The 20,646-nt window shown below is 38.9% G+C and overlaps 2 protein-coding genes across 4 annotated transcripts; one reads left to right on the forward strand and one right to left on the reverse strand.

Annotated features, from left to right (window-relative positions):
- Positions 1-1,042: 1,042 nt before the first annotated feature.
- On the reverse strand, positions 1,043-6,979 carry THNSL1 (threonine synthase like 1). 3 transcript variants are annotated; one of them, XM_061996861.1, is made up of 4 exons: positions 6,919-6,979; positions 5,051-5,144; positions 4,394-4,481; positions 1,043-3,908 (listed from the first exon to the last, which is right to left on the reverse strand). In XM_061996861.1, the coding sequence occupies exon 4, from the start codon at positions 3,846-3,848 to the stop codon at positions 1,635-1,637; it is 2,214 nt and encodes a 737-aa protein (XP_061852845.1). In that variant the 5' UTR covers positions 3,849-3,908; positions 4,394-4,481; positions 5,051-5,144; positions 6,919-6,979; the 3' UTR covers positions 1,043-1,634. The 3 variants fall into 3 exon arrangements, with proteins under 3 accessions (XP_061852845.1, XP_061852844.1, XP_061852846.1); XM_061996860.1 differs by lacking the exon at positions 6,919-6,979 and adding an exon at positions 6,752-6,803; XM_061996862.1 differs by lacking the exon at positions 5,051-5,144 and having other exon boundaries at positions 6,919-6,972.
- Positions 6,980-7,377: 398 nt separating this feature from the next.
- ENKUR (enkurin, TRPC channel interacting protein) lies at positions 7,378-20,288 on the forward strand. The gene is made up of 5 exons (XM_010198539.2): positions 7,378-7,454; positions 11,069-11,214; positions 13,742-13,965; positions 15,741-15,887; positions 20,091-20,288. The coding sequence occupies exons 1-5, from the start codon at positions 7,378-7,380 to the stop codon at positions 20,262-20,264; spliced, it is 768 nt and encodes a 255-aa protein (XP_010196841.1). The 3' UTR covers positions 20,265-20,288.
- Positions 20,289-20,646: the final 358 nt, after the last annotated feature.

A 20,646-nucleotide genomic window follows, 5' to 3' on the forward strand; every position in this document is an offset into this window, starting at 1 on the left:
ATTTTATTGTATATTTGCTGTGACAAATGTCCATTATGTTTGGGTCTTTCACCTTACTCCGGAAGAGATGACAGTTCTTTAAAATAGTTTGCTAGATGGTGTCTTCACCTCTAACGTGGCAACAAGTACAATCAGACACACAGGAGGAAGCTGGCTGTTATGGCAACAGTTCAGAGCCTCAAATAAATCCTGGCATCTAGGTGTTGCCCCTGGAAGAGGCAAAGAATGTGACAAATTACCACCTCTCTTGACAGTACTTTCCCTATTTAAATACTGGTGGGAAACACAACCCCCTGTAGTTATAAGTCCTCACATTTGATGACTTAGATCTTTATCTGTAACTGCATGTCATTCAAAACTTGCCAATACATCATTTTACAACTTCTCTTAGTGTGGAATGTCACTACATTTTACATTCAGAATAAGTTTGTCCATAAAACACACAATTTCCTAGGACGACCTGCTCTATTTTTTTCTGATGCAAAATCCCCAATAAAGAGCTCATCATTAGCAAAACCAGATTGTTAAAGCAGATCTATTTTAGGTTGCACAATTAATACCTCTGATGCTATCACACTTTCCAGATACTGGAATTCATCCTTCACTTTCCTTGATGAGATGCCAAGTATTTTGGGAAGCTTCTTTATTATACTAATTCATGCAAAGCATGAACAGAATAGAAAGTCAAGGAAATTAATTTAAGAAAAACATTAAACCAGAAGTAATTAGAACAAAAAAGCTACATGACCTCAAAGACAAAACATTCTAAAAACTCGGAATACAAGAAATAAATGTAAACAAACAATATTCTGGTCCTTACTTAAGGAGATGGCTGCTGCCACTACTAGAAAATTCTTTTATGGCATCAAAAATGGATTCTAAAGCTGAAAGTTCAAATAGAAAAGAACTAAGAAAGAGATCACAACACATTGCAAGAAAGTCACATCTCAAAAAATATTAAAAATACTGAATGAAGGATTCTGTTTTACACAGGAAAATAGGAGGGAAAAAAGTGTGAAAAACAACATGATCCATTTTTTTTTTTTACATAAACACCAGTCTCACAATACATAAAAAACATCATACAAGACAGAATGCCACCAAACTGAGTGGTTCAAGGATTAACAATGCAAGTGTACTTCAATGTTTGTAGTGAAATCAACCCTCATTAGTAACAGAACATCATTACAATATGCTATTATGTTCTGGTGTCCTGAGTGAAGTGACTTAACGTTTAATTAATTACCCACTGAACAAATGATCACATTGTTCTTGCAACAGAACAAGAGCTATTAGTTTCAGAAAGATCAGACTTCCACTTTCCACGACGTACAGTTCGGGCTCCTGAAGGGGATTGCAGTGCCAAGGAAAGCCAGCAGTACTGGCATCTCAACTATGTATGACCTACAAGAAAGTATTCTAGTCTTTTGTACTCTCAATTCCCAACCTTTCACCACTGCTAGAGATCTGACACGCACTACTTACAAGTACTGCTGAAAACCTGACAACTGGGTATAAAACTGCAAACCTTACGTTGTGGACTGGACACAGGCCAGATGAATCACGACTTTATTAAAACATGCAGCTTGTTACAAAGGTATCTCATTTGACACACTGGACATCTGATCATTTGCTTAGAAAACTTTCAGAAAATGATTTTGAATTAAGGTTTCTATATGGGACATCAGCAGGCTCATATCAGCAGCACAGACCTGGTGGTCCTCATTCCCCTTCTTTTTCAGGGTCTCTAATAGGCCCCAGTGGACTGGAGGCAGTGGGCTGTAAGAACTCAGCAAGTGAAGCTGACTCAGTGGATTCTGGTTTATTTCTGCAATCCTCAAGGCCCTCAAGATAGCAGGTGCAAACTTCGAATAATGAGCCGTAGATGAAATAATAATTGGGCAAGTTCTATCTTGTAACCGATCTGCAACTACTTTAGCAACAGCTGTGTGTGTATCCAAAATATATCCTGTAGTACTGTATACAGAGTGAATGGCAGCTAGACAATCCTCCTCAGAGCACCATCCAGCCACCAAGTCCTGCTGAAGCTTTTCAAGTAGATCTTTCCTTAGCTGGAAGTGGTCTTGCCTTTCCAGCTGATGATATAATTGTGTCACCAGTTGTCCATCTCCATTAGCTATCAGGTGCAAGTATCGCTCAAGATTGGAGGACTTCAAAATATCCACTGCTGGTGAAAAAGTGGGAATTAATTTTCTTCCCCTCAAATCATAAACACCTGTTCTTATGAAGTCTGTCAAAATGTTGTTTTCATTAGAAGCACAAATACATTTCCTAATAGGAATTCCCATCATTTTAGCATACAAGGCAGATAATATGTTGCCAAAGTTTCCTGTGGGAATGCAAACATCCACAGGGCTTCCAAAAGGAATAATACCTTGATGAACAAGATCAAGGTATGCAGAGGCATGATAAACTGTCTGAGGAAGTAGACGTGCCCAGTTTATAGAGTTTGCTGCAGATAAAGCTGTTCCATATTCAACTGTAAGAAAGCCAGTATAATCAGAATTAGTAAAGATTTGCTTTATAGCTGTCTGGCAAAAATCAAAATCAGATTTGACCCCTACTGCCCAGGCATTCTCTTTCTGACAGCCAATCATCTGTGATTTTTGAATTGGGCTTACTCCATCCTCAGGAAAAAAACTCATCACCGCAATTCTCTGTTTGTCAGTGTCGTGGAGACGGCTAAAGCCATCTAGGACAGCACTCCCTGTGTCACCAGAAGTAGCCACCAGAACCAAGTAATTGCAGCTTCTAGGAATGCAGTATGCAAATATATGTGGCACCATCTGTAATGCAAAATCTTTAAATGATGCTGTTGGTCCATGAAATAACTCAAGGAGAAACTGATTGCCTGTCAGATGCCTAACTGGGGCGATTTTAGAACAAGTAAAGTTTTCTCCATAAGCAGTTGCAATAATTTCTGCCAGCTTAGAAGCAGGAATATCAGCAGGATGTATGCATCTTTCTAGTATTACCTGGGCTCTTTCAGTGTAAGTTGCTTCTATTAGGCTTTGCCATTCTCCAGCAGTGAATTTTGGAAGTCCTCTCTCAGGAACAAAGAGTCCTCCATCAGGGGCTAAGCCCTCAGTAACAACATCACTGAAATATTTCTGAGAGTCTTTTTCCATACTCCTTCCAGATCTAGTTGAAATGAAAGTTTCCAGTTCTGAGTTTTGGTATCTCTTCACAGCATCAAGTACCTTTTCTGCTACAGCCTCTGCCGCAATATCCCCTCCACAAAGAACACGGATGTCATACCATCTTCTGTAGAATTGTTTTCTAAACTCAAGTATGTCCTTGAGAGAAACACCGGGAGACTGGCCCACAATGCGATCCACTTTCATTGAGTTCAGTCTGCTCATAATGACTGTTGTGGGTACATCCAGATATACAACTATCCCATTTTTCTTCACATGCTGCATGCCAGCAGTATGCATTGGATTGGACCCAGTAAGGGAAATGACACTTCCAGATGCTGAAAACTTCAACAGGACTTTTCCTTCCTCCTCCAAAAATTGCTCATTACCAACATCCTGCAGTTTTTCTGACACACTCATATTCCAGGTTGTTTCAAGGACATCGTCATCTATGTCTATGACAGGGCAACCTAGTTTCTGACCTATTATTCTCCCAGTCAATGTTTTCCCAGCACCTGGAGGTCCCATCAGGATAATATTTTTGTTTCCAACAAGAGAATATCTTGAGAAACATGACTTCCACACCTGTGCAAATGCAACAGGTCTTGAAAGCATCAGTTTCAAACACATGCTTGAAAGACTGGTTTGGGTTATTAGTCTTAAAGGTCGATACCGACCAACGTGAAACATCTTCTGCTGGGTTGGTTTGGTTTTTTATTTTTCAAGCCAACTTGACAATCCACTTGACCACTTCAAAAGAAAAAAAAAAACAAAGACAAACAGTAATTAGTCTTTCAGCAAACATATAGCAAAAAACCCTAAAGGGTATGGAATTCAGAACAACAAGAACTGAAACATAAATCCAGTTATGATTTCATCAATGCCAGGGAGGTATTTTTCAGAATAAGACTCATTTCCCTCTCCTGCATAGTTCCAGCTCACTTCCACTGCCAAATCCAACTTCAAACAGTCCATGTCTTCAAGGTAAACAGAGGCATACAAACCTAACACTGCAATACTCTTTGCAAATTGTATTATTTACAGGAATTCAGAACAAACCAGTTTTTCCTCCAGTAGGTGTATTTTTAAGTACAAATAATGACAATTAACTAAATTACCTTCTTGTAATACAAATGTTGACAAAATATCCATTTGTCCCACCTCCCAATTGATTTCTTATACTTTCTTTCTTAAAAAACAAAGGCAAGACCCACTTAAACACATAGCAAACTCACAGACTTCGGCAACAGCAAGGCTGGAAGAGTTGCATCCAACTCTCTTCTGAAGGGATGGCAAACCAATCAAGTAATTTGTGAAGAACTCCTACAATGGAATTGTATTGAGTGCAGTTTGTGAAAAGAGAGAGAAAGAACACGTCATGAAAACATTCTACCCTCAAAAAAGATTAAGCAAGAAGCTCTCAATGTTCTATTTGCTTAGCGAAATCAACATCAGTATCAGCATGAATTACAGCACGTGATTTGTACAATGATATTTAAGGCAAAAAGGGAAGAACTCTCAGAATCCTCATAAAATTGGGTGTTGGGGAAAAAAATCACAGATTTTCACAGAAAATCCCTACAGAGTCATTTTTCATTTTAGGTAGGCAAATAAGTATCACTTTGTTACTTATTTGTTAATTTTTCATTGTTACTTATTTGTTAATTTTTCATTGTTCATGACTAAAAATGCTTGAAGTAAAGCAATAACTAACTTCCTTGTAATACCCTGACTCAATCTAGGTGCTAGCACCCCGATGTTTGCTTTGTAGCATTTATTAAAATATTTCTGTTCATGTACCAGCTACTTTTACTAGTGGGGAAAAAAAAAGAGAAAGTGTTTCACCACATTAGTCAAGACAGAATAATAGGACAATTAAAGGAATTCATTACAGGCAGTTTCCAAATCCTTCAATTGTTTGGTGCCTTTTCTCTAGGTGCTTTCCAGTCCAACAGCCTTTTATCACTGTGAAGAGCAGAGGGTGGCCTGAAATTGCAGTAGAAGGCAGGTGAGTACCCAGTGGGAACTGCTCTAGATAGCACTGTGTACCTCAAGTCTTTTACAGTTTCCTGTCTTCACCAAGCCATTATCCCATGTTACAAAGCCAAAGTACTTCTATTAAATCTTTGCATTTGCTCACTTCTGATGGAAAGATGAGCTTGCAAACCATAAGTCTCTGTGTTTGCACCCAGCACTATGACACAACGAACATGCTGAAATCACAAGGCATACACTAAAGGTAGTCATATCATACTGTATAGGTTTTTCTCAGTCCCTGTAAAGTTTAAGGGAATCATCCTACACAGATGAAAGACAAGTTTTTATAATAGTTATTTTAAAAAAGAATCTATGCAGTTGCACTATTCAATATCATTCTAAAGCTCTACTGCAGCAGTAATGCATACCAGCTCTGGATGTACTCACTATAGGGTCAGAAAGAGATCTGATCTTTCCATTACAGTTCCAGGTGTAAGTAAATTACAGTCAGGAATTAAAAATAAATTTAAGAGGCAATGTTTTTGTGATTTTTATTTCTTGAATGTGAAGAATCATTCCAAGCATCATGTAAACTAGAGGAATACAAACCGTGCCCACCATACCAGCCTGCCTAACGTGTCTCGTGGCACTACCACTTTGAAGTGCGGTCACCTGGTATGCACTAAGCAGCTGCTGGAGGTAACATCTGGACTGTTTTATGAGTCTAGGCCTTAAGTATTGTTTGAAAACCACTTAGTTAACCTGGTGAAAAAACTTGCAAGGGATTTCTTTATTCAGTTACTCAGTTCCACCTATTCCAATTTTGCACCCACATAAAGATGTGTACAAAAGCCTGTAACCATTGAATGCAGTCTGTTTCTGTGAAATGTTTTTTTAACTGGAAAAACTTTACAGTAAAAGCAGCCAGAGTTCTAGCTTACCACTAGCAGAGTTTACCAACTGAGTCAGAACACCAAGACATCCAACTTTAGATATGAGCCCCACGCAAAAACACTGGAAGTATTTTTGAAGCAGAGTCTACATCCGCACCTCCAATGACATTGGACAATACACCATAACCCTGCACTTGGATGTTGGCAGCACCTGCAGATCATTAGCAATTACCCACAATTTTAACAATCACTGACGGTGACAAGAGTTGTGAAAACTGGGCTCTATTAGGGGTACAGACACAAAGTTTACAACAACTTAGCATAAGGTCTAAATTCAGTAACCAAACAAGCCTGTAGCAGTTTGCAGCTACCAAAAGTAGCTCAAGGTAAGTCAAGATCGATAATTATCCTATTTCAAAAACACTAACACTAGACGACTTCCATTGGACTTTCCTCTTTGCTTTTACGCAAAAAGTAATAACCCCAATGTAAACCACTCAACTTCAGCCTTCTCACGACCATCCCACAGCCCAAGCTCCTGCAAAGGTTCCCGCATCGCCATCGCCCTCTCGCCTCACGGTTTCGACGCCCCGAAGGTGTCAAAGCGCGAGTGAGAGAAAGGGGCCGGCCGGGCCGGGCCGCGTCGCACAGCACCGGGAAAACGCGACACGGCGGTGCCAGGGCTGTCGCGCCCGCCCGCCCGGCGCAGCCCCGGGCTCCCACCTGCCCTCGGGAATGTGCGGCCGTGGGCGGCCCGGTTCGGCTCGGCTCTGCTCGGCTTTGCTGTGCCCTGCCCCGCCTTGCCTTGCCCCGAGCCGCCCCATCCCCGCTGCCCGGCGCGGCTCCCCACGCCCTGAGGCGCCTCCAGCGCGGCGCGCGCGCGCACGTACCGACGGGGGCGGCGACAGCTGCCACAGGTAGCGCGCGCTCCCCAGCCTCACCCGAGCCCCCCCCAACCCCACCGCGCATGCGCAGCCGCCTACCCGCCCCACCCACGCGCGTCTCCGCCCGCCGGCGCTCACGCATGCGCAGTCAAACAGCCCTGAGTCGGCCCTGCCAAGCTTCAGCTCCGCCAAGTGCGGCTGCGCGGCTGCGGGCCCGTCGCGGGCGCGGCTCCCCTGCCTGCGGCTGGCCGCCTTCCGCCGGGAGCAGGGCTCCGCGCCATCGTGCCGCTGTTACCTAGCAACGCGTGTCCCTGGTAACGGAGGGGACAACAGCGGCTGCCAGAGCCGCTCGCCAAGCGGGCCGAGAGCAAGGAAGAGGCGGACGGGAGCTGCGGACAGGGAGGAAACGCCAGGACCCCGTAGCGAAGTGGGCGCGTGTTCGTGCCCGGCGTCCCTGGCCTGAGGATGGGGACGCAGTGTGCCCAGAAGAGCATCAATAACCCACTGCCTCGCACCGAGGAAAAGCCTGTCAAACCTCCCAGGTACGTGGGTGTGACAGTGCCCGTTGCAGGGACAGTGGCTGGTTCTGGCAAGGCAATACATCTTACAAGTACACGGCTTTTTACAAAATAAAAGGTTTGTATTTTTGCGTAGTTATCACTCCACCTCACGAGTCACTAACTAACACCTGAGGGCTTGCAGCCTGCTCCATGAGCTGATGATTCGATTTAGTGTCTTCAGTGCCATGTTGTTCATTGACAGGGGTAATGGGATGAAGCTGGAACACAAAAAGTCCTATTTAAATGTCAGATAAAAACTATTTTACTGTGAGGGTGAGGGAGCCCTGGCACAGGCTGCCCAAGGAGGGTGTGGAGTCTCCTCCCTTGGAAGTCTTCAAGGTCCACCTGGACGTGTTCCCATGTGACCTGATCCAGGTGGACCTGCTTCTGCAGGGGGGTTGGACTAGATGATCTCTAAAGGTCCCTTCCAACCCCTACCATTCTATGATTCTATGACAAAGAATGTACAAAGCACCATTTCCATGAGAAGTAACCACATGACATCTTGGCTGTTCACACAACAATTTTTCAGTGAGCAGCTCACTGCCATCTTTTTTTGTAATTCATTTTTTTTCTCAGTGCCACACTTTCGTTCCTTTCATGTGTCAGATGTGTTCTGACATTGTTTCTTTTCCTTCTCTTTCTCACTCCTTACCTTAAAAACATTAAAACAGGCCTTTTGTCCCTCTAGTATTAATTTCTCTGAGAGTTTTGTAAAATTCTATGCAAAAATTAAGGTGGATTTTTTTTTTCCAAGTCTCTTGCTTTATAGGAAAGCAAGCTGTTACAGTGAACGTTTTCAGGGAAAGGTTAATGTAGGGTGTAATAGCTTTAAAATGAATAGCTTTAAAATGAGCAGTAATGTCAGTGACACTCCTTAGAACAAAGATAGTTATTCCTTTTCAGGTAAAAATGTTCAGACTTGTGAGATTCCTAGTTCTGAACTTTTTCCATGTTAAAATAGACCACACATCTTTTTGTTGTTTCCAGTGTGAATTAAAGATGCTTTTGGCAGGCGGGGGAAAATGAAATGACAGTAGGGCAAGGCACACAGCGCACTAAATCCATTCCTACCCTAATACCATTCAGGCATTTGGATACTCAGTGATCATCATGTTCTGTTTAGACAATGTATTTCTTAGGTTAGATGCAACCTGACTAAATCTCCTTCTGATCTCAATGACTTCTGCTGCTACCTCGCCTCGTGTTTTGGTTTGAAGGTGGAAAATAACTATCTGGTAACAACAGTGTTGACTCTGGCTAATAGCATGATCTGAGTAGTTTTAACTAACACATACAACATCTAGGGCATTTTTGTTTGGGTTTGGTTATTTTTTTAATTAACTGATATATATTTCATTCTCAACTGACCCAAGTGCTACTTATGAAATCACAGCAAGCATCCTCATTTTCCCAAGATAACACCTAAGGGATAGTAACTGTCTTCTTACAAATATACAGCCTTTTTTCCCCCTTAACAAATAACAAACACCTTCAGATTCTGCATGTTTTCTTCCTTGCAACCCTCTCTAACCCATGTGTTATTCATGTATGACAGCACTTAGCCACTTTCTTGGCCTGAAAAGTCACTGAAAAGATTTAACTGCCACACCTCTTTGTCCAAGGGGAATGCCTGCAGCTGTCTATAAAGGATCTCTTTACTTTATGGCAAAATGTAATAAATGCAATACTTTCTCTTTCACTTTCTTGTCCAAGACTGTCTGCACCTTCCTAGGTCAAGCTCCTCATAAAGTCCCTGACTTTCTCTACTCTGTGGCTGCAATGCCACTGTGGGCAAACAGCGAGGAATGCAATTGTTTGTGAATGTGATGGGTTTGTGCTTAAGCCTATAGCTGTTTGCCATGAATTTAACAGAAAAAAAACCCCACAACTTCATTCCTTCAAATTAGAGGTATTTCTGGAAAGGTATATAACCTTCTGTACATAATCCTCTTTCTGATTTTGGAGGTAAAATCTCCAGAAGACAATATAGCTCCACATTTTTTATGAAGTCATCTTACATGTTCTAATGTTATGATCAAGTACAAATACATATATCAGACCTTTGCAGCTCACATACAAAAGCTTTTATTAGTGTTCTTATTTTCACCTAGAAAGGCTTTTATCAGTGCTACTATTCCCATTCTCTGGCCCAGCAGTACATTGTTGCTTTCATACTATTTCAGTATTTCCAGCAGATGTAATCTTTTTTGTTCTTTTTTTTCGTTACCTGAAAACATGGAATAGCTTTTATTTATAAACACTGGATGGGAGTTTTTTCTGTGAAAGAAGAGTGCAACTGTTCATCAGCTTTTGTCTACAATAAATTAATATGACATGTTTCCTAACAACGAAGAGATTTTAAAAGGTGAAATGAGGTAGCCATAGCTTCAGGAGCAGGGAGCTCTGCTCCCTCGGGAAAACATCTGTGAGAGCTCAGTCCTTTAGATGGAGGCAGAATACTGCTAATCAGCTAATGATCAGCATTTGGCTTCTTTTGGAGCACATGTTTGCATTTCTTTTGATGAAAGCAGAAGTTACAGTGCCATATGCAACATTACACCAAAAGAGCAGTGTGTGCATCCCGTGTGCATACAGCTTTTCACGTCTGAGCCCTTACTGATTTTTCACATTAGACATTTTAGTTGGTGCCAAAACCACCGATTGCAACAGTTCAGGATCATAGATTCATAGAATCAGCTGGGATCTGTGCAATCTACAGTTTGCTGTGCTATTTCAGAGCAGTCATCCATCTCATATAATCTCTTATAACAGTCTGTAACAGATGGTTCAACAGGAACATTGAGACAGTGACACAGTGGACAGTTATAAACTGACAATCAAGGACATTCTGTCCAACTCTCCACTACATTTGACATGCTTTCTGAAAGATGAGGTTTTACATACCTCTAAAATACATTTGCCCCATAGAATGAAGCAATGAATTTTCTCATTATCAATACAGATCTCCTGTTTACTGAAGCCAGCTGAGCTTTTCTTTAGATGTGTTTGATTGCTCTGTAAGGCCCTACAAGATACTGCAGCTGCAGCTTTGGAAACAACTGAAAAACATAGATATTTGCATCCTTCTCATACTACAAACTTTCAATAGTGAAAAATCTAGCAAAGTAGGTTTATGATTACTATCTTCCTGTAGATGCACAAAAGCTGCATATTTTGGATGCACTTTTGAATAAAACAAGTAGCCATATTAAAAAAAAAACTATTAAAAAATATGCAATTCACAAACTCATAAAAATAATTAATTAATGCAAGCAATACTCAAAGCAGTTTCTTCCTAATATTTAAGTTTTGTAGGGTTTCAGAATGTCTATGTTCAGTTTTTATATGACCAGTGCGTACAGGAACCATTTCCCAGACTCTGATGATCCTGACCTTGAAGTCACAAAAGAAGGAAGGAGTAAGCTAACTTTAGAATCAGAAAAAAACACTTGTCAGTGCAGGTTGAATGAATGATGGCCTTTATTTGGGAGAGAGTCCAAAACAAAATGGCTTAAGCTTATGACATGAACTACTGCAAAAATGTATATTCTTCTGACATTTACCTTCTTTATTGTTATTTTTTAATCTGTAAGGTACGTATCCATATTTAGACCATCTGTGAAACTTGAAGCACAGCAGAACAAAGCTCCGTGTAAAACTATGGGACCAGCAAAAGTTGCAGTGCCTTCTCCAAAAAATTTTCTGCAGAAACATTCAAAGGAACCCAAGCTACCAGCGAGTAAGCATAGACATGAAAGATATGAAATACAATGTATTTTTTAGTTTTAAAATTGACAAAACTAATGTTGAAAGTAACAGTTATGGACAATTACTGTTTTAAAACAATTATAACAATTTTTGTATGCTGGAGCAGTTTCTCTTGTTCTCTTTACAGTATCTGTCATACCAAAATTATTTCTCTAGTTTACAAAGATATTTCTTTGTGTGTGTGTTTGTGTGTGTGTGTGTGTAAAACACTGAAACAAGCAACAAGGAGTTTATATATGTGATTACAGAATACAGTAAGTTTTTACTGTCATGTGATACAGAACTAGCTGAAATATAAAGAACAAATAGGTCTCTTTGGCTGCAGCTATCCAGATGCTGAAGATGTGTCATTGGTATGTTCTATCCTGCTGATATTTCAATTTGTAATCACATAGTTTAGATGTGTACATCATTCTTTTCTGCAACTGATCATTAACATTAAAGGAAACAACATGAATGGGAGTATTAAAAGTGAACTAAATTTTTAATGCTTGAAGAGATGTGGAAAAAGTATGTGTGTCTTTCTTGATGTTGTATGCAACATACAGCTTCTACTCTTCAGCACTCAATCCACCATCTCTTTAGCTCTTCATCCTGTAGCATTAAATTTGCTGGTAGTATTCAAAGCATAGAATTTTCTGGAGAGCTGCCTGTCACAGAAATAAGAAAATTGGAATATTTTGTTGCAAAATCTATCCTGTCTTTGGACACAACCATAATGCTGGGTATAAAGAGCTGACAATGTTAATGTCATGGCTGGTTCTTCAAGGGCAGAGTGACCTTCTTACTGCTGCTGAAATTCTAAGTATGTTGCTATCAGAATTTGTAATTGAGTTATAAAGTTTCAGCTTAAAATTGGTTTTAGCCTGGAAAATTAGAAAGGCTTGATGTAGACTATAAAAAAAAAAAAAACCAACCAAACTCTCTAAAATAACATAGAAGTCCAGCACTCAAATTTGAATGGCACATGCAAATGAAAATACAGGCTGTCCCAGGAGGCTTTGGAGGCTTAATGCTACAGGCAATGGGGATTGTTAGCACCTTAAGGTAAGCTTTGGTCCCAGAGGTCCTGTAGGCATCCTGGGTCATTTCTGAAGAAAGACTTCACAGACTTTGTTAAATTGCCACACTAGCATTTTAGATGGACATAGGAAAGAAAGTTGGTTCACCAATAATTTGGAGCACTCCATAAGATCCCTTCTAATTAGTTATATTAAAAAATTAGTGTTATCTACTTCAAATTTGCTATAGATTGAGATACATCACTCTGACTCATTTTTTCTCAGAAAAGCAGCTCACGATATTTCAATTTCTGGATTCAGGACTTCATAATGGCAATATGTGCTTCAGTGTTTCCACTTGGAGTCAATGTACTGGAGCCTCACAATTGCTATGACACACCACAGCTTCAATCCAGACTAGTAATTTCTGTATCCTTAACTCAGAGACTTCTTGTACTTTTATCGATGGAATTTCATACCTAACTCAGAGAAGTTACAGTGCTTAATCACCTCTTTTAAAGCATGGCACTTCCATCACTTGGAATTTAACCAGTTGTCTAAATGGGATTATGGTGTGGTATTTTTGGTCCCTGTGACACCTTCAAAACTGGATTTGATCCAACTAGTTAAAAAATGGATTCCAAGGACAGAACAAAAAGATTTTTTTTTTTCCCCCCCTAAAGTCTGGGATAGTGTCATTCCTTTAAGACTCTGATTACTCACCACTGACTTACAAAAGGTGTGTTTCCTAGCCTCCAGATGAATCTTGTTATATTACTGGACTCCAGCAGTCCTTTTAGCCAAGAAGTGAGGACTCCCAAAACAGCGAGTGTGCACCAGTGTACTGCAGATAACGGTGAGCCAGTGCTCACTGAGAAGCCTCAGAGGTCTTATTTCCAAAACCACTTTCTAAGAGAATTAGAAATTTTGGTCTGTGTTCTTCAGTACTGCATTATGCAAACTTATCATGTTGTAAAAACAAAACCCAGGAAAGCACTAGTTTTTGGGGTCAGTATCAGAGAAACAAGGTGTTGTAGGAATGAGCTGTTATTTGTGATGTTACACTTATTTTCTGACAATGAAGAACATGAACTCAGACAACTCAAATCAAATTATTATGTCTGGATAGCCCAGGAGAGATTGGGCAAGGCCATTAATGCCTAAAGACCCTGGTCATAAGCATCTTTAGTAAAAGTAGTCTTAATTACATTTTTTTTAAGTCCCACAGCACTGCAGTTAAGAGGAAATCAGTGATGTAAGGAAAGCCCATCTAAAACAACACAGTATTTCCTAGGTTATGAAAGTTCTGTTATGCCAAACAAGCATACTAATTTTCATCATAGCACATTCCCAGTCAATTCTTTCATTATAGATACAGTTGGTTTGTATTTTTATGTAATTTTGGACATAATTCTTGGACTTTTTTTAATGTAATAAAATTAAATTGCAAAGCTCTTTGTGGTTATTGCTGAGAATGTTGGCATGCTCAATTCACAGGAAAAAAAGAAGATAGTAAGAAATTGCCTGCATTATCAGTGCCACGGAGGACAGATCATCCAGTTATGGGAATTAAAAGTAATAAGAATTTTATAACTGCAAATGCAGTTGCTGCTATCACTGGAATGCCTAAGAAGGCTCAACCTATGTATGTTGATAGAAGACAGGGAGAAAAGTATCTGCTTGAAACTTCAGGACTTGTTCCAAAATATATCTTTAAAAAGGTAATGTTTATTAAATGGTGGTGGAAATAACTAGTGGCAAGGTCTATTTTAGGTTCTCTGTTGAATGTTTATGATTCTTTTTGAGATATTTAGATACCATTGCCGTTTGTGATAGACCTTTGAAATTCAACAAGGAGGAATCACTGGCTTTGAAGTTGTGCCTTGCCTTTGCTCTGTATCCACTTGCTTATTCTGTCAGCAAAAAAAATGGCAGAATGATGCTGCTAAAGCATTAGCATATGTGTTGCATTGGTAGCCCAGGAATCTAACAAGGAGACTGTGGTAAATGAATGCTAGCTCTTTAGGAAAAACAGGCAGGGAAGAAGAGGACAAGTTGCCGTTTGAATGAAGAAGCTGTTCAAATATATGGAGCACTTCTATGGAACTGGCAACAGGATGGTTGAGCCTCAGGATCAGAGTAAGTGTTAGAAGTGTGTTTGTTATGGACTATCCAATTAGGAGGGGAACTGAATGAAACCTCTTTAAGCAAGTTGAGGAAATCTTCAGATAACAGTGCAGCATCTTACAGAACACTTTAGCCTCCTTGGTATCTGCTGAAAGGACAACACAATGGGATGAAAGCAATCAAAAAATGTTCCTGGAAGCTGTCAGCAACAGCTTCTTAACACAGATGAGGGATGACCTAATCAGTGCTCATGCTCTTCTGGATGTGTTACTTACAAATGAGAAAGAACTAGTCAGAAGTGTGATAATCAATAGTAATGTTAGTTGCACAAGCCATGAAGTAGTTCAAGATCCTCTCCTCCTCAGGGGAGCAGGTGGTAAAGTACAGACTATGTACTTCAGGAAAGCAAACTTCAACTTATTCAGGGGACTAGGAGGTACAGAGATAGCTCTGAAAAGCAAAGCCTTTAAAGACAATCTCCTTCAAACATAAGAACAATCCATTCCACTACTCAGGAAAACAAGATGTATCAGGAATCTGACTTAACTAAACAGGTAACTCATGATGGAGCATTATGCAAAAAGAGACATGATATATGACGTAACTCTTGACAGAAGATGCATAAAAGTGAACCTGCAGTTCTTGCAGTACCTTTGCATGGCTAAAGATATTTATAAACAATGCTAGTTATAGTGCTACCCAACACTAAAAGATTTGTGAATCATTTTGCATTTGGGAGAAAGAAGGGAGACTCCAGTACCTTCTGGCAGAGCTAGGTAGTTTTAATTTTACAAAGGATAAGGCAAAATAGATGTGTTCCCCCAAGTACATCAAGGATATCCAGGAATTAGTTTTCCTCTCAAAAACGTAACTGCCATGTCCAGTATGGGATAGTTTATCATTCCTAACTAGTCTAATTTTCATGTATGTGTTAACGCTATTAACACCCTTCTGTGGCATGCAATGCTCAGCAAAAATCAGGATATAGGAAGGCCTTTCAAAGTAAGTATCTAAGGAATGTGTTTCAGAGCACAGAATCTGAAACCATGTAAAAATGTAAAATAGCTTGCTGTATTTAATAGGTTTCTAAGTCCTCAATCAACTATCAGCTCTTATAAACAGATATTTTGCTTTCTGGATTCTGTATCTTACAAGATTACAAAAAGAAATTGAGGGGAATTGTTTCTACATTTTACTCAGGTTACAAAGCCAATCATGTTTGATACACGGGGATTTTCGATTTTATTCCTTGTTAGCACAAAATTCCATTTCAAGCTGTCTTTGCAAATGTAATACACTATGGATGACTGGTATGTCTTTGTTTCCTTCTTAAAAGCACACTAAAGAAAATTCTTCCTTGCCCTTACAGGATTATGGTGTTACACCAAAATATGTAACACGGAGAAATGAAGAAATTAAGAGAGCTCAGAAGGAATATGAGGCCAATGTCTCGGAGCATCTCAAGACAAAAGCCATGAAACGGCTATCTGATGAGGAAAGGAAAAGTCTTGTGCAGGTGTGTATTTAGATTTTGTGTAATTAGTAAGGGGTACAAAATATTGAGTAAGGTAACATACATCCATTAAATAATAAATGTATACTAGAGTTTTTTTAAGCGAGGCATATGAGTTAGCTACTATTTCACTAGATGGAGCTGTAGAACAGTTGTAAACTGAACTGAGAGGCGCTGATCTAGCTACAGTTTTAGTCCAGTTTTACAACTGCTTCTATTCTGTTCGATTCCTCTCATCCTTTAATGACTTGGAATTTCATTGAAACATCAGAGGAATGGAGAAAATCACCTATACTGGTTTAGTGGCAGTTATCTCTAGTCGTGAATCATGGGAAAATACAAATGGCTTTTCTTTTGCTGATGCATAACATTGCCAGTTCATTGGCAGCTTCTATCTTCACATTGTGACCCTGATGACTAAAGCATGACATAAAGGTCACACTTCAAAATGTGACAAAAACACGACACAGAATTAAATTGCAATATATTCACAGAACAATGATTGGAAAAAATGTATGTTGTCCAGCTGTTTTCGATACTTTCTTTCATACAGTTTTTATGGCATGAATTTTCTAAAGAGAAATAATGCCATAAAAGAAGAAGGGCAGAAAAGAGAGACTTTAAAAGTACATTTCATCCTTGAACTGGAATTTCTCATGACCACATTTTAGCCAAATTTCCTATGAAAATGAAGCTTAAATTATGGTGATATCTATTTATCAGTCTGTCCCTTAGTAACTTACATTAGCAGCTACCTGAAACAAATTAGCAGATACATGCACATCTCCAAGATGCTAAATTTCCACTAAAAAAAAAAATGCAGCAGAATATCTAGAGAGAAAATACGGTGTCCAACACTGGCAAAGATTAACTGGTTGATCAGCATGATCCAAAATAGCCAGGAGAATCTCTTGCTTATGCAGCAAGCAGTAGAAGCTAGGAAGGGGTATGTGAGAGAGGTGAGGGTATTGCATTGACAGCAATGTAAAGGACATAACAGCAAGATTAAGTGAAGATTAAGATATTTTTGTGTTGGGAAAGGCATGGGACAAATCAACGGTCCAGCAAGTTAACTATGTAACAAGAATATATGTGCAAAAAGGCATGTGATTTCAGCTGCTCACAGTTCTGCATTTAGTTTGATTAAAATTTTGCTCTGCATTTTTAAGATACAAGCATACACCTACATATTTTTAATTGAAATGTTTTCAGATTGTTTTTATTAATTACTTTTATTTTCCCAAAAAAGAAGTTTTCACTTTCATGAGGCAAATTACTGATACAGTTATATTATCTGGAGGAATTTGTCCCCCCAGGCTATGTGGCTTCCAGTGCTCAGCTGTAGCCATGTGGGAATTCCTGTCTTTTAAAATAATTGCCATTGCTAGTGAACACATGTGTGCTATCTGTTTTGAAAGAATACGTGGCAATAGATGTCTGAGAACAAAATCAGGCCTCATGAACTTAGAAAAATAAAGGGAAATAATATGTGCCAACATTTTTGAACTCTCCATTATGCTTACTTTGGTTGGGATTTTATGACAATAAAGAGAATGTTGATAAATGCAGTACATATTTCTCCCTGATCCAACATGTATTAGAATTCCTTATATAGAGTTAGATATTCAGTTGTTATCTAGCACATAGCAATAATGGTCAGCATATTACATTGCTGTTGGAGGAGCTGTGAGCGAGATTTTTATGAAGGGAGTCATCATCTGCTTTTGATCTCTCCACTCTGTGGGGATAAATTGTTGTGAATGCTTTAATGTGTTTTAAAATTCACTGTTTTCAGTGATGTGCAAACTAGTTTTTACTCATGTACATAAAGAACATTTACTTAAAAGAAGCTCTGAATGACTCTTCTATGACAGTTTTACAAATAAGGTATTTCTTTTCATTACCATATATGTGCAAAAACTGTATCTGACTCGTGGTAGACTAGGAGCTAAGAGCTTTAAGAACTTTACAGCCTTGTATTGTAACGACAAGTAGTATTGCAAGACAGTAAATAAACAGATTTGTTGCTCTAAGTCTCACATGTTGAGGTCGGGATTTTTCATGTATGTGTAGATATTTGCATATGAAGACTGTTGGAATAACCTTTATGGAGAGCACTTATATGGTTACTGTGAATACACAAAAAGCAAAAATTGCTATGCAGTAAATACACTGCTTTGAATCAGTAAAATATGAGTTCATATTTTAAAGTGTGCTTTTCTTAGGAAATGATGGCTGTGAGAAGTCTTTTTTTTCTATTAAATCAATTCATACAGTGGTCAAAACCAGGCAAGTTTTTAAGCTTGAGTTCTGAAATAGAAGCAACAATCTTCAAAGCTAAATATGTATTAAGAGTAATTCCTTTAAATTTAACTTCAATATGTTAGCCAATTAGCCAATTGGAGAGAAAAAGTGCTTAATAGTGGAGAAGGACATGAGGTTGAAAATCACAACAGATCATAATTTCAGTCTCAGTTAAATCTGATTTTAGTTACAGAGGGAAGCTAAAATACTTAGTTCCCAAGAGAACTACGCAGAACTTCAGCTCTTCATTTTCAAAGATACTTTGTGGTCTCTTCCAAGAAATTAGAACTAAGTGCCAAAGTCGTTTTGTAAAAGTATTTTCTCGCTGATACTGTATTGTTTACTCATTGCTGTAGTTCCTTGTAGAAGGTGTGATTGTTAAATTCACCCATACAGTTTTCATAAGGACATTTGATGCTCTGAATAAACTAAATCCCCATATATGCAAATATAATATATGTAGATTTTGGTTATTCTCTTGAGTAGAGAAAATAAGAGTAATTGTTGCAGCAATTATGAGGACATAGAGACAAGCTTTAAACTTTCTTTTTCTATTACCGTGTGGATCCATTCAGCATATGTTGGGGGAGAAAAGTGGGTTGTTGAATTAACACCTTTATCAGCATGGTTCAGCTGATTGTCTGAGGGTCTTTTTAGACTGAGTTTTAGTCCTGGGCTTTTATATATGAATAAAAGACACAATGAGGTAATTCTTCACACGGCAGCATTCAAGGGAGATATCAGTTATTAAAATTACTGTTGGTAAGGTCAGTGACAGGTTTTTTAGTCCACATGATAAGTTGCCTACAGATGTTATTGTAAATGTAGATTAGGAAGAGAATGCAACTATTTTTTCAAAGCAGTTCACAGAAGTTAAAGTCCTGTGGGATCTGTTTGGTCCAAGCAAACTCTCTTTTATGGAAAATGAAGTTGGTGGTGAGATGAACTGAAACTGCCATTGAATTTTGGCTGGAGTTCCAAGTATTGGTATTCTTGTGGTTACTTATGGTAACCACTGTGTGTGACGTGGTGCTATCTGTGATAGCCAGGTTGCTGTTTATGGGGAAGGGGTTTCTGCAGTGCAGTTTGTAAGATAATTCCTGATGCATTTTTGAGAAAAGAAGGCATTGGAGTAACAGGAGTTTTGAGACATCTTTTATGAAGCCTAGTGGTTCCTCGGTGAGCATATTAGCATTAGATACAATGAGACAGTTGCCTACCCGTAAATCATTGAAAGCATAAAAAGTCTCTTACATAGAATAAGGAAGAGTCACTCTTCATTTACCACATGCAGTTTTTCTTGAAGATACTGAGGACTGGAGTTTCTGGTAGGCTACAGAGTTGACTATTAGACACATTGACATGGACTCTTGGAACAGGCTTCCCAGAGGGGTTGTGGAGTCTTCTTCCTTGGAGGTCTTCAAGACCCACCTGGACAGGTTCCTGTGCGACCTGATCTAGGTGAACCTGCTTCTGCAGGGGGGTTGGACTAGATGATCTCTAAAGGTCCCTTCCAACCCCTACCATTCTATGACTCTATCATTCTTTTTTTCAGTTTAGCTTTTTTGTAGCTTGTCCTTAACTGGCTAGTTTAATTCTTAATTCGTTGCCTCTTAAAGACTGTAATTTTTTCTCTCCAAGACACGCAGTGTTTTAAAGACCATTCCTTTCATTGCAGAGAATGAGTCAAAATTCTTTCTGTGGCAACTACTTTGACTTTTAAGCATTTCATTAATTTGGTACAATTAAGATGATTAAACATTATCCATATATTTAGCTATTATTTTAACATTGCAGTGACACTTCTCAAATGCAATATTAACAGAACCTCAAAGTAGTTTATGTACATATAATTGTTAATGAAGAAAGTTTTTCTCATATCTTTCCATGTCATGGCTCTAGGGGCTGAAAAAGAAGTGGGAGGAAGTGTATCATGAATTTCAAGGTCTGCCTGTACAAATAGACACCATATCCAAGAAGTTACGTAAAGAAAAGCTGGAATTACAGTTGAAACAACTGGAGCATGACATAGAAGAACTTGAGAAGCACAAAGTTATCTACATTACAAATGAGTAAGGACTGTTTTTCAGATACAACCCCTCTGGTCCCTTTCTTTTCCTTTGTCCCCTCTAAATTCTCAGAGGAAATTGACACAACCAAATATTGAGAAGGAAATATTGAACTAATAGAAGTACACAGCTTCTTAGAAAAGTTGTTACAGATAGCTGTCACCTGTGTTGTTCACAAAACATTCTCAAACAAAATTCTTAATTAAACTTTGAGTATAAAAACATGAACTGAGTTGATTCTTTGTAATTTTTATTAACTACTAAGATTTCTCTAAACATCATACAAAAAACATAGTAAATACTGTTTCATATGTTTGGAGCACTTTTTTCCTTACATAGCCATAATAAAGTGAAGTAAGTGGCTGCTGAAGACAGCTTGGTAAATATCA

Source organism: Colius striatus, chromosome 5, assembly GCF_028858725.1.
Source record: "Colius striatus isolate bColStr4 chromosome 5, bColStr4.1.hap1, whole genome shotgun sequence".
NCBI classification, from domain to species: domain Eukaryota; kingdom Metazoa; phylum Chordata; class Aves; order Coliiformes; family Coliidae; genus Colius; species Colius striatus.

Coding starts and splice junctions, on each gene's coding strand:
- THNSL1 (XM_061996861.1), bottom strand. CDS start 3,848: ATGTTTCACGTTGGTCGGTATCGACCTTTAAGACTAATAACCCAAACC.
- ENKUR (XM_010198539.2), top strand. CDS start 7,378: ATGGGGACGCAGTGTGCCCAGAAGAGCATCAATAACCCACTGCCTCGC. Junction 7,455..11,068: donor AAGCCTGTCAAACCTCCCAG/GTACGTGGGTGT, acceptor TTAATCTGTAAG/GTACGTATCCATATTTAGAC. Junction 15,888..20,090: donor AAAGGAAAAGTCTTGTGCAG/GTGTGTATTTAG, acceptor TCATGGCTCTAG/GGGCTGAAAAAGAAGTGGGA.